This window comes from Solenopsis invicta, chromosome 5 (genome assembly GCF_016802725.1).
Source record: "Solenopsis invicta isolate M01_SB chromosome 5, UNIL_Sinv_3.0, whole genome shotgun sequence".
Lineage (NCBI taxonomy): Eukaryota > Metazoa > Arthropoda > Insecta > Hymenoptera > Formicidae > Solenopsis > Solenopsis invicta.
Genome location: NC_052668.1, coordinates 17,567,705 through 17,590,567, shown reverse-complemented (window position 1 = coordinate 17,590,567; position 22,863 = coordinate 17,567,705). Strand labels below are relative to the sequence as shown.

Sequence of the window (22,863 nt, the reverse complement as noted above, 5' to 3'; positions counted from 1 at the left end):
AAGTATTACGCTCCGCGGAGTTCGACGGAACACCGCGCGCGTCTCAAGGATAAATATTAAATATAGATCCTACGGAGTCGGAGGATGCGGCCTAAGTCTCGAAAATGCTTGTCTCCCGTTGCGACGCGCCGAGTTATTTATCAATGGTAAACAGAAACGGAGCGATAGACGGGCGCGGCAGAAATGCACGGGCACTCTGCATATTTAATGCGATCAGTATGCACCGGGTCAAGAATATCGTGACGCGTCGCATTATTTTTTTCCCGCGCAAAAGAAACGTCACGCAGACGAGAGACGCACGTAATACATTATTCGCGAATCGTGCTTCACGCGTTGCACGCGCTTCGATCGCTGCGGCCCGATAGGAGAAGAAATCGGTACAATCCTTGGTTCACCTGGTTTACATGTAGCACTGTATCAAAATTATTTATTATATTATATAAAATTATTTTTCATTTTATTATAAAAAATGTTTTAAAACGATGAATTTGACGACAAGAGAAAGTAAATTATTTTGCTCGCATATAAAAAATTAATTTGATGAAAGAAACATAGATTATATGGGAAAAACAATATCAAATTGAAATTAATATATTCTCTGCAACAATCATTATTTCATATATGAAATAATCTTGCTTATATATATATTTTTTTTTCAATATTTCTTAAAAAATTTTATACCCTTAAATTTCAGTTTTAAAATATAATATTTTTATTTTAATATTGTATAAGTAATTTGTGTCTGTTTAATGCTACGTAATCTCTTTTCAATATTTAATATTTCAAAAATAAGGATATTCTCAAAACAATGTTCTTTTTCTGTGTATACAAGATTATTTATTTTATTGTAGAAAGTTATTTTGTTATAAAAAAATACACGCATTAAAATACGAAGGATTTGACTATGTGAGAAAAAATGTGAATTTAATTTTTTATTCTCGTATAAAAAATTATTTCTGATAAAAGAAATATATCAATTACATAGAGAAACCATTATCAAATATTGGTAACAAATTAAAATCAATATATTTTCTTCAACAATAATTGTTTCATATGTAAACAAAAAATTTTTGATCATATATAAAATAATGATAATCTTACTTATACAGTTTAATCTTCTTTAAAAAATTCAACAATCTTAAATTTCAATCTTAAAATATTATATTTTTATTTTAATATTATAAAATTATCCAAAAAACGCAATATGATTGCTTTCATAATAATAAAACATATTTAAAAAATTTTCATTTTTATTTGAAAATATTATTTTCTATTTAATATTTTTTCCTCTCAATTCATGAAAAATATTATTAAATGATGAAAACGTATTTTTCTTGATGAAACTACAAAATTTTTTCGTATATGTAAATTATGTCTGTTTAATGCTACGTAATCTTTTTTCACGAAAAGAACAATTTTGCTGAAATACAAATCTAAAAATAAATGTATTGAACCATTAAAAAATTTATATTGGACATTAAAAATTGGTTGCTGGAGGAATGTCAAAACTTTATGCAGCAATATCATCATCCTTGAACGTTTTATATCATTAATTGGATGGTTCAACATAAAATTATTTTCTGATTTAATTTAGCTAAATTTTTAGATTTTACAATAAAATTGTGCTTTCGTGTTAATACTTAACATTTCAAAAATTTAATAATAATACAAGATTACTGTACAAAATAAGTATACAAGATTATTAACTTTATTACAAAAAAATAAACGGTTAAAAATATGGAGGATTTGACTATGTGAAGATATAATTCCTTATTCACGAAAAAATGATTTCTGATAAAACAAATATATGCTCGTATATCGATTATATTGGTCTGCGCAGACAATATTAAAGTACGAAGTACATCCACCGAAAGAATTTCATTAAACGCGAGTGATGTTTAATCTTTGTCCATCGATCCAGAATATCGTTTTTACGACGCATGATATCTCTCATAAATACGTCGACAAATTTTTATCGGAGCGACCGGCGACGTGGGTTCAGGATTACATCAAGAGATTTCTCTTTCTGCGAGGCGATCGAAGCGCGTCTCGTGCACGTCACGTCGCCGCGTAAAGCGGACGGCGATCTCTCGCGAATAAATTTCCGCGGCGCAGAAAAAAATAGGGCGATCGTTGAGACCGCGCGGATACAGCGCCGAATGACGCTCCTTGCGACGACGACGGCGGCGGGCGCAATTAGACTGGAAAAATATTAGCACGGTAACGCGAGACCCCGCGGCGTAACGTAACGCGATGCCTTTTAAATTCGGTAATTGTCCCCGCAAGGAAGAAAACGCACGCTCGCTCATGCGCTCGCTCTTTCGACCGGCGACCGACCGACCGACCGACGTAATTGACGATGTGGCGTGGCGTGGCGTGGCGTGGTGCGACGCGACGCGACGCGACGCCTCGCCTCGCGTCGTGTCGTGTCGTCAGATTCTTAAAATAATCTCAAGCCGAGCCGGCCCGTCGCGACGCGTCGTGGCGACCAGAATCGCGCGATTTTCAACGCGTCCGAGTCCCTCACGATTGTCATTCGGACGCTCGAGCCCTCGGCGATCCACGGAGCTCCGATTTCCATCCTCCGAACAAAATTCAGGCAAAATCTCCGTTCTCTCCAAGGCACGAATGTTCAAAAGGATATCGATTTGAAAACGATTTGAAACGTGATTTAATTTTCAATCGCTAGGGAGCTCCGTTCGCTCTCAGAGAGAAAGAAAGAGTACGCGCGAAGATCTTGCGAGAATGCTTTGCATTATGTGCTGCGCAAGGGGTTGCGCCCTCGAGAGTTAAAGCAAAAGCGGTTTATAATATCAAACGCAAACATCTTGAAACGCGTGACGACCTGAATTTTAACCGTACGTATATCCGTGCATCTCGTCGCGCGAGGCGAAACATCGAAATTACTAGTATACGTTCGCAGAATAAATTAGACGGTGAGAGGCGGCGGCGGCTCACAAGTATTCGAGCTCGTACGAGTTTCGTAAGTTACGCGGAAGGATAACCGGAGCGGGGCACCACCAATCGGCGGGAGAGATACAGCGTTTATTCGCGTCTCAAGGAAGGTCGAGATAAGCCATGCCCGTGGAGATCGTTCCTTACGATTTAGCACGTTCGAGGCGGAACGATTAGAGGCAGCGTACTCGCGCGAGACGAGCGCATGCATTTACCGCTAAAGATTACGCTAATGCGTTTACGTCCGAGATGCTGCGCGCGATACCCTCCCCTCCCAAGATTAAGCCGAGAGTAAAAAAGGAAAAAGCGCGGGAGCGAGGGTAAAAGGCGTCTCTCGTCGTCCGAAGAGAAGTCGAGGAAACGTGAAGGAGCGCGCGAAGACGAGACGTGGAAAAGTTGGCGATTAAGCATCGCCGATCGCCGCCGCGGCGCTCTTGGAGACGAGCCAGAAATTACGACATTTTCACGTCGCGACAATGAGTTATGGCCGTGAAACATTATTTACGCAGCCGCGAGCATTTTCCGCGTACAGAAAGCAGCTCGGTGTGTGCGCGCGCGTGCGACGACGACGACAGAGTTACACACCCCTTGTAAGCCAATTACGATGTGCGCGCGTTAAAACAATTTCGAGATTCTCGCATACTTGCATTAAATGGCACGAATTAAAACGACCTTCTCTCTAATGTATACAGCGCTCAGCGTTTCTCAACCTTTCCCGATATATTAGAGGAAAAGTAAACGCGACGACGCTTCCATGTGTAAATCCGTATTTGCTCTGCGTTCGGTCCTTAGCGAATGCCACATAACCGATTAATTATAACGAATGATCCGTTCGTAAAGTGAATAGTATAGCCGGAATTTCTTGTTACATATACCTGAATATATATATATATATATATAGATATATATATAGAGAGAGAGAGAGAGAGAGAGAGAGAGAGAGTTACTTCAAAACAAAAAATATTAGTTTAAATAAAAAAATAATTGTGCGTCGCTATACGATTAAAAGAATAGTTTATTTGATTTGAAGATATTTTTTTATTGTTCCTTTTATTAAAATTAAAGAAATAATTTGTGCAACGCAATTTTTTTTTTTTTTTTAAGAAAAAAATATATTTTTAAAACTAGAACTAAATTATTTTTTACGTTTCTGTCAGAATTTTCTTTGAATTAAAAATTATTTGTTTAAACTGAATGAATAATTTGAACAAATAATTTATTTACTTTAAAAATGGCTATTTTAATGCCATTTTTTTAAATCAAATAAATTTTTATTTTTCTCAAAAATGTTTTCACAAAAAACCGAATAACAGAAATAGTTTTTAAACATAACATTTTTCTAAACATACACATATGAAGTTTCCCACAAAAACCAAACAAGTACATTTTTTTCAAAATTTTGATTTTAAAATCATCAATAGTCACATCATGAAATTTTATTTTCTCGGCAAGAATCAAACAGAAACCATAAATCGGTAGCATAATAAATATAAAATTTCTGACAAAAACCTTAAACAAATTTAAATATTATATTATAATATTACAATTTTTCTGAAAGGATTTTCTCTAAATATTAATCATAAAGTCTAAATTTTTATTCGTATAGCTGTTATACAAGCAGGATTCTGAAGCGAGTATAAAAATTGAGGAAGGGATTATTCTTTGATTTATTTTATAAAGAAAAAGTTCTATAAACACGCTTCGTTTGTAAAATACAAAACGTCAAAGTTTAGAAAAAAATTAAAATATTGAAAATCTAGAAAATGCTTAGAAATATTTTATTCAAATTTGATGTCCGTGCATATGATATTAAGAATCATTTTCTATTACCGATAAAACATTGTTATATCTATCGGGAATGTATATATGAATAATTATATTAAATTTTTTAATGAAAAAATAGCTTTCTTCCTGAAACAAGTTAAGAAATATTCTTTTCATATTTTTCATACTTATAATTCACTCAAAAATCACCCTGTATGTCTACAGAAAAAATTATCATATTTATACAGAGCAACATAAAAGGACGTTTTTGTTAAGAACTTATAAAATTTTGTAAATAAAAAGTGAACAATTTATATTGCTGTCTATTTTAAATAATATTTCGTTTTATCATCATAAACGTTATAAAAACATAAAATATATGATAATTGGTTAATAAATCTAAAATTCCTGTAAGAACCACACAAGTTTAAACGTTTTTATTTTTGAATTGAGTACTCATAATATTAAAGTCAACTTGTAATTAAAGCCTACTTTTTATTCTTATATTTATTATACAATAAAAAATATTATTATATTACATAATAAACGATTTAAAGATAAGAAATTTTTTGTTTCCTAAAGATTTTCAATTTTTTAAACTTGTTCGATTTTTGTGAGAAATTCTTCTTATGTATAAAAAATATATAATTATAAATAAGTATACGCGTATATGTAAATATGTATATTTTTCATACGTGTTTTTTTGTACTGTTTTTTAATCATAATCGGTACTATTGGAGTAGGGATTACCCGACGCTCGGGCATCGGATTACGCTAGTAAATTTTACGATTCCAGTTAAGCTGCCTTTACGTTTTAAAAGAAACTCAAGGCGGAAACAAGGTGATAGAGCGAATAAACGCGCGGCCTAAAAACAAAGTCGTATACATACTCGCGACTGTGTTTGGAAGTGTCAAGTCAAGTCGGGCGATTAGACAATTATTTATACCTCGCGCAGAGCGCAGGTCTCGCGTCGAGAGGAAAAGATGAAAGAAGCAGGAGACTACTCTCTGGGTGATGTTAAAATATTTAGCCGTTGACGCGCGCGCGCATACTTCCGTTCCATCAATTTCATGACCCACATTCATCCATTCGGGAATCGGGGCGTCACGTTAACCATCGTCGGAAGCCGGAAGTGCAACGCCGCAGACGCCGAGGCCTTCGCCCGACCGTAGCGGGGTGGAAAAAAAGGGGGAGCGGAGAGACTGTGAAAACCAAGGGGAAAAGCGAAAAGAGAGCAGGAAAAAGTCGAGCGAAAACACGGGAGCGCCACTCGGCGCGAGGGGTCGATGACCCGAGGTGCCACCTGTGCGTCCTAAACCGGTATCTCGTTTTTGGCGCTTGTTTGTCGGTGACACGCATCCACCCGCGGTCCAGTGTCACCCTCCCTCCCTTCCCTTTCACAGACCGACGACGTCGCGACGCCGAAATTTGTTTTTCCCTCTCGCTGTCGATATCGCGGAGAAAACGGTCGCCGAATATGCGACGTGCAACAAGTACATACGTCTACAAGCGGTCACTCGACTTTTTGAGAGGTGCCTTGGTATCGCCTCTTTAACAGCGCGCTTTAACGCACGCACGTACGATGCACACCACGTCTTCTGCGTGCGTGCGTGCGTGCACGCGTGCCTACGTAACGCATCAGCTGTTCGAGCGAAGGAGAAGACGAAGAAGCGCGCGGCGGCCGTCGCGCGCTCGTCTCGAGACGATCCGGCGTTCCTCGACCCCGCGGAAACGAGGCTGGCCGAGCGGCGCGACCTCCGGGGGGGAGGAGGGGAGTGGAGGAGGGAGGCAAAACCTCCGGGGAAGATGGCGGGGGGTTGGCCGCCGCGCGAGGAGGTTAGGAGGTTAGGTTATCCAGTGCCGATGGACCAGAATCGAGAGTTTCGCGGAATTTCCGATCGCGAGTTGGTCTCTCACCCCCCCCTCCCTCTCTCTCTTTCTCTTTCTTAATTGCGAGAGAGAAAGAGAGCGAGAAAGAGTTCTCGCAGGAGCGCGGAGAGTAAGCCGCACCGGCGGCGGTTTCGCGTCGCTCTCGCGAGAACGCGAAGCACCGCCGGACCAGGTCGATAGAAATGGCGCCGCCGAACAAGCAGGCAGGCAGAAAATCAATCGCGTGTACGACACGCGGTATGTTTTGACGCGCCTACTCCGTTTGTTTCTCGCGAGCGGATCGGAGTGAGGCTGGACGACGCTCGGAGCCGGCGAAACAATTCCCCCCTTCCACCCTACTTCCACGCGAGGAGGATTTATTTGTCTCTTTACGACAATCCTCGCGACGCAAAAGCTCGCGACGCAAAAGCCTATCTAAAAATGACGGCTAAACAAACTCGTTGAAGCTCCACGAGTCGCGCGTGTCGCGAATATCGGAGCACGATTGAAAAAAAGATGAGGAAAAAAAGAGAGAGAGAGAGAGAGACGGGAGGAGCACAAGCGACGGCGACGTTACCGACGGAGATGCAGCCGGAAAAGACGGGGCTACGCATGCACGCATGCATGCGTGCATTCACTTACGCACACTCGCCTCTCTCGCACTCTCGCACTTTCCAACCAGCAGGCATATTCGCGCGAGCGGACGAGAGCGTGTGCGCGCGCGTTTCGGCGACGTCGCTCGCGCACCTCCTCCGATGTTAAGTTATCGCTTGTTGGCTTACTTTTGATCACTCGGTCCGCCGTGGGGAGTTTCTGCGAATTGTTGGATGTCATGCTGTATTGGAATTAATGACGAGTGGGCGCCTCTCACTCTCTCCTTCTCTCTCGCTAAACGGCGGCGGCGGGTTCGCCTCTCCTCGCGCCGTATTTTCTTTTCCGCTTTCCTCCACCTCGTTCTCGCTCGTTCACCTTCTCCTCCTCCTCCTCCTCCTGCTGCCGCTGCTGCTGCTGCTGCTGCTGCTGTTTCTTGTCCTCCTCCTCCTCCACCTCCTCCTCCTCGTCGTCGTCCACCTCCTCTTCCTCCCTCTTGTCTCGCGTGTGCTTGCTGTTACTCGCGCGAGATAGCGGCCACCTTCAGCGTATTATACGGAGGGGTTGGGTAGAAGGAGAGGGCGGTATTTTCACCTCGAGAGCCCGGCGCGGCCGCAACACACACACATGTACACACGCGCGCACGGAAATACGCCGTCGGGAGGGAGAGAGAACGGACGCGCGGACTGCGGGGGGTCGGTCGGTCGGACAGGCGGATGAGGGGAGGGAGGGAGGGTGGCGGAGAGGTGACGGAAGTTATCGCACAGCGCGGCACATCGGTGCCTAGGAACTGTTCACGGGCGTTCTTGACGGAGCCACCGACGCGACAAAGGGGGAAAGGGGGAGAAAAGAGGGAGAGAGACGGCCGCCTCTCTCTCTTTCTCTCTCTCAAACGGGAGATCTCCACTCCCTCGGTCTCCTTTTCTCAGGGCGGTCCCCTTCTCGCACCCCGGGGGGAAGGGGGGAGAGAGGGTAGGCGCGACCGTGCACTCGCGGGTGCACGCGAGTATCGACGAGCGGAGCGAAGAGAGAGCGGCGAGAGGGGCGAGGGGAGGGGGAAGGGGTAGGTGATCCCCGACGGACTCTGGCGAGCTCGCGGGCTCGCTTCGGGATCGCTGCTGGACCACCACGCGCGAGCCGCACGACGAACGGCGGCGATAACGATAGATTTCAGACAACTCGGTTGACAGGAACGACGGAGTCAGCCTGCACGATGACTCGGAGCGAGCGAGTCTCTCCGCGAGCGCGACACCACACCGCGATTACGGGCAGTAGTTGGAGAACGGGGACGGTGCCGATCGAGACAGCGACAGCGACAGCGACGACGACGACGGCGGCGACGGTGGCGACGGCGACGGCGATGGTGATGATGGTGATGGTGGTGGAGGCGGCGACGAGGACGACGTGGAGTAGTACGACGACTACTACGACGACGACGACGTACGACGACGACGGCGGCGACGACGACGACGACGACGACGGCGGCGACGACGGCGACGACGACGACGACGACGGCGGCGGCGACGACGGCGGCGGCGGCGGCGACGGCGACGGCGGCGGCGGCGGTGGCGACGATGACCGGGACACCGTAACGACACGAAGCACCGCGACACGTAACCGCGAACACCGACACTCGCGGTCGAGGCACCACGCCGCTACAACTTTATCTACAAGATGTCTGTCTCTCTGCTTCTCCGCGGCGCGCACACTGACGACTCCTCGTCGGCGGACAGGAGGACGGTCGCGCAGCCCGCCGCGCGCAGCAATCATTCGGGACAGCTGATTGGCCGCGCCGCCACCAGCTGCCGCCACCCGCGTGACCGCCGCTCGCGATCGCCGCGCCGGCCGCGACGGAATAGCGGAGGCGCCACCGACTGACCGACCGCGAGACTCTCTCTTTCTCTCTCTCTCTCTCTCTTTCTCATCGATATTCTTTTTCGGCCGCGAGAAATTGCGATTTTTTTCTATCGTTGCACCGCGATTTTTTTTTTTAGTTACAATCGTTACAATGCGGAGCACAGTTAGATATAATAATAATTAATACAGATTAATTTATAAAATAAATATTAGTGAATTAATCTCCCCCTTGGTAATATTAATCACTCCTTATTCATTACAATTCAATAGTGTTTAAAAAAAACTAGCAGCAACAAATTTTTTTGGCAACTTTTTAGCATTAAATAAAACAATTAGTTTTAATCGATTTGCTTACTTTTGTTAATTTATAATTGTCAAATTAAGACTGTTCTTCTTAATTATTATTACATACATGTAATTTTAACCCATTCATCTTGAGATAATAAATCCATGTAATTTTATATCATATTTGTAACGTTCTTAACTTAATATGTATTTGCATAAATATTTTATACGGATTTATTATTCCAATTTAAGATAAACATTAACTTTTCACTCACCGACACGACGTACAGCAGCAGAGTCGTAATACCACGTTGACCTGCAACATACAAATCTAGATTAACGCTCAATTAAAACGATACAATTAACATTAAAAAACTAATAATTCTTTATGAACGGAATTATGCTATTCGTCTTGCAAAAGTAGGTATTAAGTAAAAAATTGCGTAATTTCCGCGAAAAAATTTTCTTGCGAACATAAAAGTATTTTCGCATAAAGTAATTAAAACTATTTCTTTTTTAATATTTGTACAAATTATTCGGACACTTGTATAAATCATTAGAACCAAGCGATTCAAATAAACAGAAGAGACAATTAAATAATGTGAGTAATTGAGATAAATAGTCTCAGTGAGCAAACATATCAGGACATTTAAACATGAGAATAACATGAGAATTTTGTTAAAGTATTTAAATGTTTAGTTGAATACAGATCTGAAAATAATTTTATTGATCTATCAAAATAATTATGATGGATGTTCAATCGTGATGAGCAATGTTGCAAAAAATTTTGATATTTTAGCAATTCAATTTGATGACCTAACAAAATTATTTTCAGATCTGTATTCAACTAAATTTTCAGATACTTTAACAAAACTATCCTTTTCGTGAATAAAAATTTATTATTATTAATATTTATTTCGAAGGCAATTTTTTATAATATTAAAATTTAATTATAATATTTAAGTACTTAAAGATATTTATATGTTAGATTATTTTAAGTATTTTTAGTATAAAAATTAATGTTAAAAATATAATTTGTTACAAGACTAGACTGGTTGTTCTTAAATTTTTTTAAGAAGAATTATGTATTCGTTAAAATATTTTTTCTACTTATTTTATAAATAATATACAAACAAACATTTAGATTATTAAAAGTATTTTAAAATGTCCTGATAATGGTTCATTTCAATCCTTTAAAAGTTTTTACTATTTTTAAAATAATTTTTAAATAATTAAAACAAATTTTATGTTTTCATTAATAACATTGTACATTTCATAAAAATCTCTCTTCGAAATTTATTTATAACTTTTTTCCTAAGAGGGACTTATTCTTCAAATTTTGCATGTATTTTCCACAATTTTACACATCACAAAACGTGTGTGTAAAATTTTAAAAATGAGTTTCTCGTAGAAGGAAAATCATGATCAAATTAATTTCAAACAGGGTCCACAATTAAAATTAATTTTAATCAATTAATTAATTAAATTTTTTTTAGAAAACGTAATAAACAAACATTTATCTTCTTGCACAATTTAGATAATTGTGTATAAGAAATGTTTATAATATATTTTATATAATACATTTATATGTAAAAAATATCAATCTATAAATATTTCATTAAATATTTTAAAAGTCTATATTTAAAATAAGATAAAAATAAAATTTATACATGCGTTGTATTATTTAGAATCTCGAAAATAATATTCTATTGCGGAGATCAATGAGCGATTAATTTAAGATTAATTTCAAATAAAATATCAATTATTTACCTCCTGTTGCTCCGCCGTTGCACGACGCCTCCCAGGCCTCCTCCTCCTCTCAGAACTTTATCTCGATCTCCAATGCTTCTTCCTCATGGGCACTCACATAATATTCACTCGCGAGGGCACGGTTAATTGCAATCGCGCGTATACTAATCACAACAATCCAACAATAATCGCGGCACACCCGACATTAATCGCACACGACACGCGCATTTTATTATATCGCGACGAAAAAAATGCTACAGAGACTACAAGTACGTTGCATAAAGCCACGGTCCGCTCTCAGCGTTCGCGACGCAACATGCATAAATGATCCTAACGGACGGATCTCAAGTGCGAACGACGAAATTGAAAAGTAGTGCTGCCGCCAATTTCACGTACTGTCCGCGCTCACTCCCCCGCCCCCCTCCCTCTTTCCACGACCACTCTAACCTGTCGATCCCGCCGACATTCTCATGCATTTTCCCGATTTTACATGTAGCGAACGTTACACGCTCGCGTTTTAGCGATTACTATCAAATATCTCAGCGAAACACACAATCATTGTTATAATTCCTACTTAATCATAACTTTCGTTTATACATTACTTACATGCAACCTATTCGAACTGCTCGAACCGCGCAACGACCGACACGACAATTGAGCTTTGCTTGGCATTCCCGGTATTAATCGCCACGCGACACGCGCGATTTATTATACCGCGGCGAGGAAATGGTATTGAAATTGTGTTAAACGAAGCCACGGACCGCTCGGTGTACAGGATACGACGTGCGTACTGCGTATTAAGTAATGGCCGAATCCTCGAACTCGACGAGTTTCGAATCTCGAAATCAGAGAGACGCGCTGCAACTTCACGCTTACGCGCCGCGCGTTTCTTCCTCCTCTCCCCGCCCCTTGCCCCGCGAATACGTTTTAACCTGCTCCCGACGGCATTTTCTCTGCTTTTTCTCGAGTTTGCGTAGCGAGCATTGCACGCTCGCGTTTCAGCGATTACTATTTCCGTATGACAACGTAGATAATTGAATGCGCGAGCTAAGATTGAAGACAAATACGATCGTCGCTTCCCCAAGTAGTCGCGCGGATATTCCGCCCGAATAAATCTCGCGCAATGCATACCTCAGCGAATCGAAATCGAGGAAAATCAAATCTCTCAGTGGAGCGCGTCTAATCGTTGGTACAATTCGTACCTATTCATTACTCTCGTGTTGAACGAAATCACGGACTGCTCGGCGTACGTGACGCGACGTGCGTACTGTGTTATGGACGAATCTCGAGTGACGAAACGAGAGAGACGCGCTGCAACTTCACGTACTACTTGGGCCGCGCGTCCTCCCCCCCCCCCACCTCGCCCCACTCCTTACCTAGCGACTGTACATGTAATTTACTCCCGGCGGCATTTTCACGCATTTTCCGGAATTTGTTGAGTAAACGTTACGCGCTCGCGTTTCAACGATCACTGTCCCGTACGACACGTGGATAAATTAATACGCAAATTGAGATTGCGTATGTGTGTATGCGGAGTGTGATATTTGGGAACACGATCGTCATTTCGCCGAGTGCTGACGCGATAGAAACCTCTCGAACAATGTGATCTAATGCGCGCTTTAGTGCGTCTATGAGAAACGAATATGTACGTATCTCAGTGAAATAATCGCGAAACTTTACCCACATTCGTGCACGAGCCGTCCGAGCTACTCGACGTGTCCAACGCGATGCCACGGTCGGGCGGGCTGACAGTAGTCTGAACTTAGTCGAGCACGCCAACTTCGGAGCGTGGCTAATTTCATAGTTCAATCGCCGTGCGACGTGGACGTCCGCGCCTCGCTCCGCTCGAACGCGGTGTGCGGAAGGTCGAAGGAAGTAACGCGACGACACACGGCGAATGTCTCGTGCCGCTGTCTAGTCGCCCGACCGGCCTAATCGTTCGACCGACCTCCAAACGACAACAGGGTTATGCCGCGCGTAAACAACACCGGTACGTCGCGTCGCCGCGCGCCATAACAGTCGTCTCGTCGCCGCGTGTGCCGTAAGTAAAAATATTCCGTTCTCCTCTCGCGCTTTTCGAACATGCGTAATTGTTAACAAACGACGCATGATGCGTGGCTTGCCAAATCTCGAGTCGTTCGGTGCGAACGTTACTCCTCCGTTCACCGATCGCGGTAATCACATTCGTGTCAAGAGAGAAAAGTTCAAGCGCGCGATGCGAGATACGTGCTTTTCCACTCCGTCGTTGAAGAGATAATTATTGTATGGTATGCTGCCGCGTGCGTGTAAGTGCGTGTGTGTGTGTGCAAATGCGTATCGTCAGGACGACAGCATCTTCAACAACGGGAATCAAAAGCAACAACGCATGTGAGTAGTTTTATAAGATTGATAAAAAATAGATATATTATCTAACCTAACCTAATCTTTTCCCTATTGTCTTAAGAATTTTGGGTGCTTTCCAGCTATGACAAAAGTCGACACTGTGTAACACAGTGTTCATTAGTGTGAGACAACTAAAATTTTTTCTTTTACACTAATGGACACTGTGTTACACAGTGTCGACTTGTGTCGTAGCTGGAAAGCACCCTTTGTGTACGATCGATTCGTGTACAAGTTTCTCGCGAGTATGTTATAAAATTATATACATTTTATTATTATAAAAAGCCTCTCAAAGTCAAGTAGATACATTAAACCACGAGATTATTGAATTAATCCTGTCTTAATTATTTACCATAAAAACTTCGCCAAGATAAATTGTTAACCGGTCAAATCAATGGATAATTAAACATGGTATAAAAGTCTCAAAAGTAATTAAAAGTAAAAGTGTCTGCTGAGATGAATAACGACAATGTAATAATATTAAGACGGGCTTGATAATCCAATAATCTTATGGCTTGATGTAACAAGTTTGTTACCCTTCACTGATGGAGGATGACCCGAATCCTGGATCGAAACGTATTGTATTTAATTATTAAAATTTTATTATTACACATGAAGATTCTGTGTTGGCTCTTAGAAGCTTTTTATTTCTTTGACTTTTGTCTGTAGAGTCTTTTCTCATTCTATTTTAATATATTTTTATTTCTACGATTTTAATTTGTTTATGAATAATTGTTTTTTCAGAATCATTCGGAAAGGGAATGCAATAGCTGCATGAACAACAGCAACAGCAACAACAACAGGTAAGTGGAATTTGACATGGGCTGCGTTCAGCAGAAAAGCAATTTTACAATTGCTAGCAGTACTAATTATATCTGCATAATAATCAGTAAACCGTATTTTTGTAATCTTTAAAGTTCTTTCAAATGATAAAAATTCTTTTTCTTAATATTTTATGTTATTCACTGATTACACGTAATTGAAGACAAAATAATTTTTGCACATTTATAATAAATAATGATAATTAGAAGGATTAATAAAATTCTTCTAAATATCATTTTTTATAAATGTTTATAATACAATCTTGTAAATGGTTATAATATAATCATAATCATCAATCGCAGTTTTATATGCATGTAATATATATATATATATATATTTGTTCGTTTTTTTTATAGTTAAATAATATAACTATTAAATTATTAAATTATTTACTTAATACTTGATTTTATAATCAAAACAGACTCATAATAATTTATAAATTTTAAAAATTTTGACGGAATAATCAACAGAATGATTTCAACCATATTTCAATTCACTGATTAATTTAACGCTAGAACTACTTATTCTAATAGTTTTTATTATATTGTATAACTTGGAAAAAGTCTTTAATCTACTATCATATTTTTTTCTATATATTAAACAAAAAATTAATCTATTCATAATAATAAAACAGGTTCACGCGCGTTGGATGTTAAATGAAGTAAAATAAAGTAAAAGTCTTTCTTTTTTTTTTCAAAAACATGAAATAAGAGTCCCGATCTTTCTCCGGTGTGTTCTTTAGACGCTATCTATCTCTCTAGCGAAATGAGATCTATTACGTAAACAGATATTCGTCTGATTCATCATTTTTACTTGGATTTTACGATGGAAAGCTTCGTCAATTTTGCAATCACAAATGCTAACTGTATCTCGCCTTGCGCCCGACCTCGCATGCACATGCATGTCGGTAGAACAGTTTAATGATTAGGGATCATAAAGTATTATGGCTCTATCCGGATGTTGGTAGTTTTAGTTGGTAGTTAATTCCGCATAAACGACAGATGGTAAAGCTAGCTTTTCGTTATCGTTTTCTATTTGAATGTTGCACATTTGTGCACCAGCTGCTCGTTCTTTGCATCGTACATTGTGCTATCAGGTCAATACAAAAAGTCTGCCGTTTTTTCATTAAACTTCGTACAAAGTAAATTGAGAAGTAAAGTTTAAAAAAAAAAGAAAATATTTTTGCTGGATGAGAAGAAGGTGTATACTGAAAATTGCGATTTTACTTTAATTTTATTAACATTTTCTTTTCGAATATTGAACGCGAATTATGTGACCGAATTTTTGTTATTCTCTAAAAATCGATCTCTTCATGTTTTAATCAAAGGTAGTTTCAACATTTTCAACAGATGTCAGATCAGACAATACTTACACAATAGAAAGTCTGCAAGTAGAATATAAAAATTTCACGATAGTGGCAAAAAATAAATCAGCACGATTCAATTTAAAATCGACTTATTGTAAAATATAACAAGTTTTATTTTACGTACTGAAGTATATATTTCAGTGTAATAAATTGTTGGATGAAAATTTTTGTAAGATTAAATTTTGTAAGATTAAATATTGATATTAATCCAGTTAAAATAGATCTCTATCAATATATTCAACAGAGATTCATTATTGAATTAAAATATATTTGTCACTCATCGACACACGATGTGCAGCAGTGGAGTTTTCAACATCGACCTATAAAACATAAATAAATAATTTACATTATAGTATCGTCCGCAGTAATTAATATTGCAAAAACTGATTAAGTTACATGCCTTGAGTTTTTATTCATCCTTCTTTTTCAAGCACAAATTCTTAATGAAATAACTGTTTTTTAAAAAATGACGTATAATATTATTCTAATTAATAATACATGTTATTTTCTTAAGATTTCAGAAAAAGTTAATCTCGCTACGACTCTAAGGGCCAGTTTCACAATCTCCGGTTAACTTAACTGACTAGTTAAGTATCAATCGTGATTGGTTATTTTTGGTAAATTTTACTTAACGACAAATGTGATTAGTAAATTCCGAAAAATCAGCAGATTAAGTTAATCGAAGATTATGAAACTAGTCTTTAAGGTTCATGATTATAAATTGAGCAATTTACAGGCATTACAATTGCAATAAGCTATTTATTTTATCACTAGTTAACAGTTTTAGATTCGTATACTGACAATATGTAATAATAAAGCTAGAGTCCAGAATGTAATTATTTCAGATCAGATGTGCGAAAGCGAACATTGTTAAAATTGTAAAAAGTGAGATATCGAACGGACGAGGGCAGGATGGTAAGGACACGAGTATGAAACTGTTAACTTATAGTGATAAAATAAAGAACTTATTAAAATTGCAATGCCTGTAGCTTACTCAATTCATAATCATTGACCTTAAGGGTCTTAGCAAGATTCCTTTTCCTGAAATCTTAAGAAAATAACATGTGTGAGTATTATTTCATTTTGTAAAATTACATTGTTTTATGATACTTTAGTTATACATCATTATATACGTCGTTATGTTAAATATGCCGCTAAAAAACTGCCAGACATTTGCGTATAAATGTCGCCATCAATCTCCAAAATGGGCAGCTGGCCCACTGCCGTAGGAAAAAATTCATTATGCATATTATGCGTATTAAATCAAATCGTGTGTTAGGCACGATTGCGTCGGACATTTAATTTACACATTATTGTATAATCTATACGCGAGATAAGTTATTGATCCTCTCGATGTTGATTTCTACGAATTCGGCACCTGTAAATAAGCCACATATGACGTCATAACCCACATATGACGAAACTTTATCTTGTTAGTTTCGAAAGATTACGATGATTTAGAATAAAAAGAAAAATTTACCGTCATAAAGATGTGGCCGCTCTATGTTCGATAAATATTCAAAATTATTTTAATCTAGAGAATTAAATATGAGTCTGTATTTCTCGAATATATATAAAGTTACGATTTACTTAGCTTAGTATATACATATACAACTTTTAGATATCAATTTGATAGATAACGACTATAGATTTCATGTTTTGTCTATTTTATATTGAATGAGTTGTCTTCTATTTTATACAATTTCTAATTTCATTGACATTACGTAGCAAGTTGTTGGTTATACACATAGAGCCGGTCTATGCGAGAAAAGCATTTCCCTGTTTTGATAAACCAAGCTGTAAAGCCATATTTCATATACGTCGTTTATTCGAAGCGGTCCAGCCGCGGTGCAAAATCCGACGCGGAAATTTTGGTGAGTCATGTTAGAAAAATTTCGCGCGTTACGTAATTTGTGACAGAGATCGATTAAAGAGTCAAATGTGGGCTCTGCCCATGCTACGAGATACGCGAATTAACAGAGAGAAATATTCACGACATATTTATACACAAGAGATATTTTTATAGAAAGCCATTAAATTTTCAAGACACGGATGTTTATTTGATATTGAGTGCAGACCAGTAATATGAATACCGATTTGTTTTGTAATTGATTTTAGTAAACGGTTGATTTCACTAAACCGTTTATTATATCTCAGATTTTTATCTCCTCTTCGACATTTCCACGCGACATCCAAACGCGTAGATATACGAGGTGTGTTCAAAAAGTATCGCGAATTTTGAATTTTCGCGGGTTACGTATATTCGAATTTCGATCTTTTTGTGGCGTTATGTTGGTACTCATGTCTCTCACTTATGCCGACAAGCTCGGCCATTTTGAATGTTCACTTAATTGTTGACAGCTGCTTTGCTTGCACGTGTTTTGGATCGTCTTCGATTTTTACCTATTCAAAAAAATGGATCAAAGAACCTGTATCAAATTTTGTGTGAAAAACGAAATTAAGTGCGCGGATGCATTCCGAATGTTGACTGTGGCATACGGAGAAACTACCTTGGACCGAAGCAACGTTTATCGGTGGTACAAAATGTTCTCAGAAGGCCGAGAAGATGTAAACGACGAAGAGCGTTCCGGACGCCCGAGCACTTCAACAACAGACGAAAAAATTAATGAAGTGGAGAAAATGGTATTGGCCAATCGTCGAATCACCGTTAGAGAAGTTGCTGAGGACCTAAACATATCGATTGGCTCGTGCCATTCGATTTTTATCAATGATTTGGGCATGAGACGGGTCGCCGCGAAATTCGTACCAAACGCCCCTGCTCACACATCGTTGCTTGTGCGCGACTTTTTGGCCAAAAACAACACACTAATGATGCCGCAGCCACCGTATTCCCCAGATCTGGCCCCCTGTGACTTTTTCTTGTTCCCTAAACTGAAGAGGCCCATGAAAGGACGACGTTACGCTACGCTTGACGAGATAAAGACGGCATCGAAGGAGGAGCTGAACAAGATAAAAAAATGATTTTTTGAAGTGCTTCGAAGATTGGAAAAACCGTTGGCACAAGTGTATAATATCTCATGGGGATTACTTTGAAGGGGACAAAATAGATATTCATGAATAAATAAATAATTTTTGAAAAAACACAAAATTCGCGATACTTTTTGAACACACCTCGTATGCACTTGATTGACAGCATGTATCGACATGTATCGTGAGCTCGATTGGAACGTCGACATTGGTGAATCGTTCGGTAACAGGTTGACGGTGTTCTGAATTTTATTTTCCCTTCGCTCGACGTCAAGTCAATACCCTTTGTCGTGTCTCAAGGGAACTGCGCGCGATAATTCCTCATGCGGCTTGCGGCATCGTTCATGCCAAGCGCTATCTCGCCTCCGTTAGAAACTAGAAGCTTTACTAACTGAGAAAATTTGTAAATAAGCGCAAAACGATTTCTGCAGCTTGATGTTTGTTCGATCGCGTATTCTTTCAGTAAGAAATAATAACTGATATTCACAAAGTGAACGCGAGAAAAAAAATTGTTTTTTTGCGAATCCAAAAAATCGCGAAGAAGTAAAGCGTTGGTTATTGCAGCATAATGTGCTGTTTTCATTTACGTTAATACGATCGAATGAAGTTCGAAGTAGTTATCGAAGCTAATTTGAAACGATTGCTTTTTGCTCTTTATTATCTGGAAAAAATAGCGTATGAAAAATTTACTCGTAAACAAGATTTCTTTGAGGCCCTCGTGAGAATCGATTCTCGCGAGACTGCACGATGTTGGGTAGAAAATATATCTTTCGTCTTTTGCGGGGTATCCGAGAATATCCATTACTATGTAATGAAGCTGATATTTTTAGGAGTCTAGAGCAAATATTTTTTTTATCTTATTAATACTGCCAATGAAAAATAAGCCGAATAATCATACAAACACGAATATGAAAGTATGATTAATGCATTTTATATCTACGCGATGCGACTGCCACTGACAAAGTTTTATGCACGTATCAATATTCATTTTCAACTTTATTAAGTCTTATTGACTTATCAGTAATTCGCTGATATCAATTTTTAATTATGGTATTACACATTTAAATAAGACGATTTTTCCTATCAGAAAAATATTATGTGCTATCAGTAACATGATTGTCACGAATATTTCTGCTTAAGGATTAAAATAAAATGAAACACGTGTTTAAGAGTTAATAAAAATATGTAAAGCGCAATTATTACGAATATATAGTAAACAATAAATAATAATACTTTATTAAAACTACTATTCTAAATCTTGCGTTTCTTTGATGAACATTCAAAGGCAGAGATAGATACTAATGAGACGATGATACAAATGAAACCGTTGAAGTAGCATTTAATATCGTTTGACTTTGAATAAATTTACAGAGAATCGATCAATGATGCTAAGAGTCAGCGATTCATGCTCTATGTTCATAAAATGGCAAATATCTTAAGGATTATTTACATAACATTTTTAATTTACGTTATCAACTATTTATAATCGAAGAGATAAGAAATTAAAGATCATGGAAAATCATGCACGATTTAATAAATACACATTATATGAGATATTGAATACATTTTTTTTATAATTTATAAATCTACCGATTATATACGTGCGCACATGTAGGTAAATATATAACAGTGCCACTTTATAAATATTTTCTAGACAACAAAAAACTGATGGAAACAGTGCCTCCGTCATCAGCTCGCGCAATCGATTGTTACTTAAATTTTACTAAATCAAAAAATATTCAGCAAAATGGTAAATGATGAAAATCAATTGAATGATGCGTGCAGTTCGCGTTTTGCTGCAACATTCGCTGACTGTCCAATGTTCGCGTAGCACGCGAAATACATGACACGTACGTGCTGTTATCGGCTTTATCAAAACTTCTTTCGTTACTTATTGGGCTATCGGGATCGGCATAAACAACGTTGATGTTTGCCGCTTCTGGCATTTCTGAACGTTACATGGTCTGACAGACAACAGTATCCGCCCATTATTCAGTCTCGACAAACGTGCCTTCTTTATTTTTGACTGTGAAATGAACGGAACCGTGCACTACGCCGTGGTGGCCTTATGGGATAAATCCGAATACAAGATCATCGCAGATTATTCCGTGGATCAGAATCCGAATTATCGTAATATCGCCCTCAATATCTTTGATAGCAGAACTGACAAGAATGACAAGATTGATAGCGGAGGGTAAAATTTTTTTAAATTTATGTAACTGTAGATTTTATGCGCCAGATTTGTTTGCCATTTAAAAAAGCGCGTTAAATTACGAAAAATATGTTACAGAGTGTAGTGTCCAACATTTTTCTTGGCACTTGCTGAAATCTTTGAATAAGTGTGATAGGTCGCAACGGATTAATTAACTCATAATAAGATTAATGTATCTCATACTGTCGCTGTTTTATCCGCGCCGCAACGAGTGTAAAATCCAATTGTTCCATAGATATAGAGTACACACGTGCATTGGGCCCCAACTTTACTATGCCTGTTTGACATCAAATGTGGACTGTCCTGCATCAGAGATATGGGTAGAATCGTGCGCACAAATCTTTCTGAAGAGGCTATGCAGTGTTTATAAGGAATTACCATTGGCGGATCTATCGAACCTGACCAATATCCCAAAAGATGAACTCTCGAAACCATTAAAAAGACTGATTGTAAGTTGATTGATTGACCGATTTTACAGTAGGAAAGGAAATATGAAAACTTATAAAAATTTATAAAGTGAACAAAACAAATTTAACAGAAAGCAATACAATTTATAAGCTGTTTGCTAATATACTCAAATTTTTTTATTGGACGTAATAATAAATAATAGTTAAACTGAGGTACAAAATAATTTGTAATTTTATAATCTATGATAGCTTCTCTCTCAAATAAATGGCATTTTATTAAATATAAATTTATATATTATAGATAAATTTTTTAAAATATTGATACATATAAACAACGGATATTATTTCAGGAAGAATATAATCAGGGTATCACTTGTAAGAATCTGACCTTAGAACTAGAGGAAGAATTGGATGAAGTACGTCACATACTGATGACTGGGGTCCTAAAGTTGATTGATAGGGGCGAAAAGTTAGATGATCTCGTCCGAAAGACCCAGAACTTAGAAATTTCGGTGAGGAAATATTTTCCTTTCCTTCGATATTGGCTTTTACCGGGTTCATAAACATGAAATAAGAAACATCAATCAAGAATATAAATTGTAACAGTCGTGACAGAATGCTTCCTAATAATACCCGAGTTAATTAAAAGTTGCTGAATTGTATCGATAATTTCCGCAAATTTTATATTGACTCTCGGACTCTAGAACTCAGTAATCTGCTTCTACACGGAAAGAACAGTTTTGCTAAAGTATCTAAAAATTTAGTTTAATACAAATCAGGAAATAATTTTGTTGGACCATCAAAATAATTATGAAGGACGTTCAAACATGAGCAATGCTGCAAAAAGTTTCATAATATTCTAGCAATTAACTTGAGTTTCTACATATTTACTTTGGTGATTTAATAAATTTCTTTTCAAATCTGTATTCACTTAAAGCTTTAGGTGCTTTAGCAAAATCATTCTTTTCATGTATACAGTTATGATTTCCATAATAAAAAAACATCATATTCCGAATAATCATAACCGTATAACACAAGCATGTAGCTCTAATTATAAATATTATAACGAAGATATAAATTAATCTTATACTCAGGGTCATGCGACTCACTGACCTTGGTAAACTCATATAGCAATCGCTTATTCGCTGCAATACATAACACTTGTGAATATTTTTATTACAGTCGCGAGACTTCCACGTAGTGACAAGGACTCAGCAAAAGAAAAACAGTAGCCTGAAGATAGCACTTGTAACATCAGCCTTTATGTTAGTCATAGTCTCATTTCTTATAGCTTTGATATATTGGTTTGAAGTTTACTGCAATTCTTATACACATGGCACATTAATGGCTAATCGAACTAACTAGAAAACTAGTCCTTAATTTACATTTATAGTGTTGTTTTTCCCTGACTGGTATCTTTTTCCCAGGGAAAAACGCTATGAGTGAGCGACAATTTAAAAATTAGTTATGTCAAGAAATAAAGATTAACTACCATTTTTCTAATATACATTTTTTTTATACGGTGTCATTGTTGAAACTAGATTTGAAGAAAGTGATAACGTGAAGAAATAAGTGTAAATATAGATAAGCAATAAAGTGAAGAAAAAAATCAAAACTT

The 22,863-nt window shown here is 38.2% G+C and overlaps 2 protein-coding genes across 3 annotated transcripts in view; one reads left to right on the top strand and one right to left on the bottom strand.

Annotated features, from left to right (window-relative positions):
• LOC105205864 (serine/threonine-protein phosphatase 2B catalytic subunit 2) overlaps positions 1-7,633 on the bottom strand; it is a 138,519-nt gene extending 130,886 nt beyond the window's left edge. Inside the window, exon 1 of the mRNA XM_026131943.2 lies at positions 7,372-7,633. Within this exon, the coding sequence (XP_025987728.1) occupies positions 7,372-7,423 (52 nt within the window). The 5' untranslated portion in view covers positions 7,424-7,633. The remainder of the gene's footprint in view (positions 1-7,371) is intronic.
• Positions 7,634-12,495: 4,862 nt separating this feature from the next.
• LOC105205784 (vesicle-associated membrane protein 7) lies at positions 12,496-22,860 on the top strand. Of its 2 annotated transcripts, XM_026131790.2 has the most exons (5): positions 12,496-13,438; positions 14,195-14,253; positions 21,074-21,287; positions 21,596-21,757; positions 22,428-22,860. In XM_026131790.2, exons 2-5 carry the CDS (start codon positions 14,225-14,227, stop codon positions 22,608-22,610), a joined length of 588 nt encoding a protein of 195 aa, XP_025987575.1. In that variant the 5' UTR covers positions 12,496-13,438; positions 14,195-14,224; the 3' UTR covers positions 22,611-22,860. The 2 variants fall into 2 exon arrangements, with proteins under 2 accessions (XP_025987575.1, XP_025987574.1); XM_026131789.2 differs by lacking the exons at positions 12,496-13,438; positions 14,195-14,253 and adding an exon at positions 19,891-20,820.
• The last annotated feature ends 3 nt before the right edge of the window (positions 22,861-22,863 follow it).

Bases quoted from the DNA above. Each gene is read 5' to 3' on its own strand.
- LOC105205784 (XM_026131789.2), top strand. From the start codon at position 20,660: ATGAACGGAACCGTGCACTACGCCGTGGTGGCCTTATGGGATAAATCC. The intron at 20,821-21,073 runs GTAAAATTTTTT...ATTGTTCCATAG, and splicing joins GACAAGATTGATAGCGGAGG to ATATAGAGTACACACGTGCA. The intron at 21,288-21,595 runs GTAAGTTGATTG...ATATTATTTCAG, and splicing joins AACCATTAAAAAGACTGATT to GAAGAATATAATCAGGGTAT.